The 5,576-nt window shown below is 43.7% G+C and overlaps 1 protein-coding gene across 2 annotated transcripts; it reads left to right on the forward strand.

The window, feature by feature from the left end:
- Positions 1 to 674: 674 nt before the first annotated feature.
- Positions 675 to 3,318, forward strand: LOC125768802 (uncharacterized). Of its 2 annotated transcripts, XM_049436925.1 has the most exons (5): positions 675 to 1,677; positions 1,767 to 1,930; positions 1,995 to 2,097; positions 2,175 to 2,286; positions 2,350 to 3,318. In XM_049436925.1, the coding sequence occupies exons 1-5, from the start codon at positions 1,520 to 1,522 to the stop codon at positions 2,446 to 2,448; spliced, it is 636 nt and encodes a 211-aa protein (XP_049292882.1). In that variant the 5' UTR covers positions 675 to 1,519; the 3' UTR covers positions 2,449 to 3,318. The 2 variants fall into 2 exon arrangements, with proteins under 2 accessions (XP_049292882.1, XP_049292881.1); XM_049436924.1 differs by having other exon boundaries at positions 2,175 to 3,318.
- Positions 3,319 to 5,576: the final 2,258 nt, after the last annotated feature.

The raw sequence follows: 5,576 nt of genomic DNA on the forward strand, positions 1-5,576 counted from the left end.
GTAGTGCTCCTGCCAAGAATAGTCTCAAAATTGAAATCATCAGTTAACAGCTGACGTATCTTGTGATCAGTTTTATCCTATTTTTCTGCGAAAGTCCTTTGTTGTAGGATGTTGATAGCGTTGGAAAAATATATTAGACTTCCAATAATATTCGTCATATTTTATTTTATTTTTTTTTGCTCGGTTAGAAAAGCCTGGCCGTATCAAAACTTATTTTACCACGTAGCAGGATAGTCAGTACATATTGAATTAAATAACAATAATTGTTGCACACAAATCGTGAAAGTAAATTTGTCCTGAAAGGATATCTCTACAAGGAATTAGTTTTAGTTTAGGATAATCTAACCTACAAAATCTTCCCTTGATTGAGTACCTGCTTGACAGGTATTGACAAATATTGACAAAGCACCTTCTTGCCGGAGGCTTTGACCGTGATAGAGCTCCACTCGGAAGCAGATTATGGTCGAGATGGTAGAGGAGTTCTGCTACCTTGGTACGATCGTAACTTCGGACAACAACATGAGCAACGAAATCCGAAATTCAGGGAAATCGGGTGTACTACAGGCTCCACAAGAAGAGATCCTGAAGACTACAGTTCTCTAGTGCGAGTCCTGGACTATGGTAATGGAGGACGCCAATGCGCTCGCCATTTTCGAACGGCAGGTGCTTTGGCGGTGTGTGCGTGCAGGGCGTGTGAAAAGGAGAATAAACTTCGAGATACCTGAGCTGTTTGGCGGTGCAGATATTCTAACGGTTGTCAAAGCCGGAAGAATACGATGGCTGGGACATGTCATGAAGATGCCGGACTCATGCCATGTGTAGATCATAACGGCAGATCCCATCCGGACTATTTCGCTACGGAAAAAAAATTGAGATGAAACGACGACGTTGATGCGTCTGCCAGAAAGGCGGAGATAATGGATTAACATACGACGTCGCTCAATCGTGAATAAATAGAAAAAAAAACTAACCAAAAAGTCCTGAGTACCACGGACCAGAATGGAAGATCTGTCACATAAAATCGGCGTCGTAGCACATCATCGGGTCGCCCTAAACAATACCTGATTAAAATTCGACTGAATGATCGTTCCTACTCTGAAGACTAAACTGCCATCGAAGACTTGCTATAATCTGGGTCTAGAATATAGAACCTACAGCGTGTGCCTGGCAGCTTATCAGTTTACATATTTGACTTTGGGTGTCTTCGATCCTGACTCATACGATTAGGTAAGATCATTCCGTGTCGAACAGTGCAGTAAAGTGGACATATAATTTAACGTAGGGATTCCCATTGAAATAATGATGAAAATCAAACCAACCATCTTGTTATTGGGCGTTGTGGCACTTTATGCAGGTAATATAAAGTTCGCTTTACATACAAAAGTTTACTCAAATTTGATGCTGATGGTAACTGCGATCTATCGTTTCGAACGTAGTTGCAATTGCTTCATCGATTGATAGAGCGACTGATTCCTCCTCGGAGGAATCCAGCGAAACAGGCGTAAAAGAACTGCAGAAGATGTGTCGCAACAATAGTGGATCCGATGCAGCTTTTCTAGAGTTGATGGAGTCCTTCCAAAGTGCGACGAATTGCAGTTTTGCCGCCATCGATGTGGAAGGATTTATGTCGGAGGCGAAAACACTCTCGAGCGAGACCCTTACGACGTTCCTCTCTCGGTAAGAATTCCGCATTTGATGGTGCAAAACCGAATCGTAAAAAATGAGTCACAATCCGTTTTGATTGTGTCCATTTTCCATTGGAATAGCTACTGTCCGCAGCTACAAGCAGCCTGCAACTGTACCGCAAAATTGATGAACAATTTTCGGCCGTGTGTGGATGAGGATTACTTTAACAAAGTGTTGAATTTCACCAGTTCACTGCCCGATGCAGTGGAACAAGTGTGCAAGAATGGTGGCGAGAATTTGTTCGGTAAGTTGTTGTATTTGAATAGTGGTCTAATACCTTTTTATAAGTCTTTCAACACATTTTGCAGAGTTTGATGAGCCAAAATACACGGAATCCTTCGGAAAGATTTCCGACAGTATTGACGAGTGTCTTACCTTCCTGAACGGGAGCATGACGAGCGACCAGTGCCCGTGAGTGTGACCCCAAAACCCCGGGAATGGTGTATTTTAAAGTAGAATGTCTAACGTTATGTCACTTTCTTCCTCAGCCATTTATACGATTTCCAAATGTGTTTGCTGGATACGTTGAAGGTACCGAAGCTATTCAGCATGTACTATCCGTTCTATCTCCCGCTGTTCCCCACGACACCGTGCCGTAATGTAATTAACATCTTATTAGCGCAATATAAACATCCTAAGTCTTCATTTCTTTTCCTTTTACAGTTCGTGGACATTCTAAAACTCGAATTGGGACTATCGACGATGTTTTCTTTAGTCAAAGTGCTTTGGAATAGTGATTCGTTCATTCATGCGTCGATTTAATTCATATTGTCTTACGTTATGAAAGTCTTGACACTTGCTTTGTGGAAGTAATGAATTTTTCCCAGAATTGTTTTGTCGACTATCGAATTATTTTTTGCTTGTATTTCAGCGATCTTGTGAAGGTTTGCGATCTACGAAAAAAAAATGTAACTTCACCCTGCACATCTCGTTCCTTCATATCTTTTTCATAATATGGATAGGTTATGCTCTTGACGATGGATGCTCAGCAGGACTCTTATCTATTTGTAAAAATTACAAGAAGGTGTTCATATCTATTTTCTGATGCATTTATTGTGGAGCGGCCAGAACTAGACTTCTGTTAGACACTCCAACCTTTGTCTAAACGAAATGAAATATTTTATATGCTAGACAAGTAATATATGGCGAACACAAAGTGCGTTACGATGTCTTCGCTGAATATTGAATACTGAATAATTGAATTGAATATTCAATCAAGTGTAGCATACCTGCTATACAGCTTAATTTCGATTATTAAACAATTTTAAATCACACCAAGGCTTAAGCTATATACCTTAGTGTAACTTCAGAAACTATACAACTTTATTCATCAAAACACAATTACTCGTATTTTGGCAAAACCTTAAAAGAAATAAAAGCAAACAATTATGCTCAAGAAGGTAGTGACGCAAACGTGTGCGATATGCGGCACGAAAGAACTTACAGGTGTTGTGTTAAGCTAAGTAAGCAGTTTTGCATGAAACAAAAACAAACGCAATCTGAAGCTATTGCATTAGCGCTGCGCGACAACGGTGTTTATCGATATGACAATTTTAAGCATTTTTATCGGATCAATAACCAGGGCAATTGTGTTTCAAAGTTTACAAAATAGAATCAGCAGAATCATGAACAGACAGGATTTGAAGTTTAATTGATATGAAGATCATACATAGTTCTGTTGTCAGTGTATGTAGCAATACCGCACTGATATGCGTATGGACAAGAAGCCTCTCGAAGGATAATATAGGCACTCCATATCCTACTACGATTCAATACCTCCACCTCGTACAGAATGGTAACATATCACTCAAAATACCTGAACTTGGGTGTACGGGGAAACACAACCCCTTGGGAAGATGGGTTATATGTCTAAATTGAGCAGAGGGGGACAATCAGCGTCTGTTCTCCATATCAGGAGCGGTTGGATGTCCTTTCTGTTCTAGCATCCTACGGGACTTTAAACAGCTAGGAGGCGTAGGCCTTCCGACGAGACAGGGGGTTGGGGGAGAGGCCTTGCAAGCCACCCTCAATACCAATACCAGCATCGGAAAGTAACCAAGATATTTCGAATCGGATTAACAGATACAGACCCACGCGCCGAAACAAGGACAACGATTGGAAATTCGGGATATGGAACTGCAGATCCCTCACAGCACCCGGAAGTACCCGCATTCTTTCGGACGAGGTGAGGGCCCGCGGCTTCGGTATAGTAGCACTTCAGGAGGTGCGCTGGAAAGGCGTTATGGAGCGCTCCTACCGCAGTGATTGCATGATCTACCAGAGCGGTGGTGAAAAGCATGAACTCGGTACGGCGTTCCTGGTCATAGGTGCGATGCAAAATCGAGTGATTGGATGGTGGCCGATCAACAAACGAATGTGCAGGATGAGGGTTCGTGGAAGGTTCTTCAACCTGAGCATTATTAACGTGCATAGTCCGCACCTTGGAAGCACCGATGACGATAAAGAGATATTTTATACGCAGTTGAAGAGGGAATACGACCGCTGCCCACAACACGAGGTCAAGATCGTAATCGGAGACATTAAATCTCACGTCGGACGGGAGAAGGCATACAAACCCACCATAGGAAGTTTCAGCGCCCACCAGCTGACGAACGACAATGGGTTTCGCCTAATAAACTTCGCCTCCTCCAAGCACATGACCTTTCGCTGCACCGTCTTCCATCACGCGCCTCACTTCAGGTACACTACAGCAAGAGATCACCACAGCAGACATATTCCCAGATTAAGCACGTTTTCATCGATGGAAAGCTCTTCTCCGATATTATCGACGTGCGTACGTACAGGGGAGCAAACGTCGACTCAGAGCATTTCCTCATTATTGTTAAGCTACGCCAGAAACTGTTCGTAGCCAATAAGCTGCGCTATCAACCCACCCCAAGGTTCAACATAGATCGGTTGAGGCAAGCTGATGTGGCGAGGGACTTCGCGACCTCGCTTGGCGAAGCGTTGCCGGAGGATAGCAGCCTTGAGGAGATGTCCCTCAATGACCATTGGCGTATGATGGTCAATTCATCTGAGGTTCTGACCGTGACAAAACACGACTCGGATGCAGATTATCAGTTAACGGTTACTATTTCGAGCTGGTAGAGGAATTCTGCTACATTGGTACGATCGTAACTTCGGACAACAGCATGAGCAGTGAAATCCAAAGGCGCATTGTTCAGGGAAATCGTACCTACTACGGACTCCACAAACTCCTGTGATCCAGAAGACTTCAGCAACACACAAAATGTACGATATATTGCACACTGATACGTCCGGTCGAGTCCTCTACGGGTACGAGTCCTGGACTCTGCTTAAGCAGGATGCCAATACACTCGCCATTTTCGAACGGCGGATGCCATGGACTATCTTTGGCTGTGTGTGCGAGCAGGGCGTGTGGAGAAGAGCAATGAATCTCGAGCTAGATGAGCTGTTTGGCGGTGCAGATATCCTGACGGTTGTCAAAGCCGGAAGGATACGATGGCTGGTGCACGTTATGAGGATGCCGGACTCATGCCCCGCCAGGAAGGTGCTCATCAGCCATCCTTTCGACACGAGGCGAAGAGGAGCACTTCGAGCTCGTTGGCTGGATCAGGTGGAATCAAACCTGTCGGAAATCGGATGCAGCCGTGGATGGAGGACTGCAGCCCTGGACCGAGTTTCCTGGAAACGGATTGGTGACCTGGCCATGTCTTCGCGACGTGCTCAACCCTGAGCAAGCCACAAAGAAGAAGAACCTAGAAAACCACAACTCATTTTTTTTGTTCTGAAACAGTAGAAACGGATTGAAAACACTTGAAACCAAACCACATCTGCATCTCAGTAGAAAAATTGTAAAATCTAATCAAATTTTCCAAATATTTTCTTCCTCCCTTCTATTTTGTAAG

The sequence above is a fragment of the Anopheles funestus genome, chromosome 3RL, assembly GCF_943734845.2.
Source record: "Anopheles funestus chromosome 3RL, idAnoFuneDA-416_04, whole genome shotgun sequence".
Lineage (NCBI taxonomy): Eukaryota > Metazoa > Arthropoda > Insecta > Diptera > Culicidae > Anopheles > Anopheles funestus.

Bases quoted from the DNA above. Each gene is read 5' to 3' on its own strand.
- LOC125768802 (XM_049436924.1), top strand. From the start codon at position 1,520: ATGTGTCGCAACAATAGTGGATCCGATGCAGCTTTTCTAGAGTTGATG. The intron at 1,678-1,766 runs GTAAGAATTCCG...CCATTGGAATAG, and splicing joins CTTACGACGTTCCTCTCTCG to CTACTGTCCGCAGCTACAAG. The intron at 2,098-2,174 runs GTGAGTGTGACC...TTTCTTCCTCAG, and splicing joins ATGACGAGCGACCAGTGCCC to CCATTTATACGATTTCCAAA.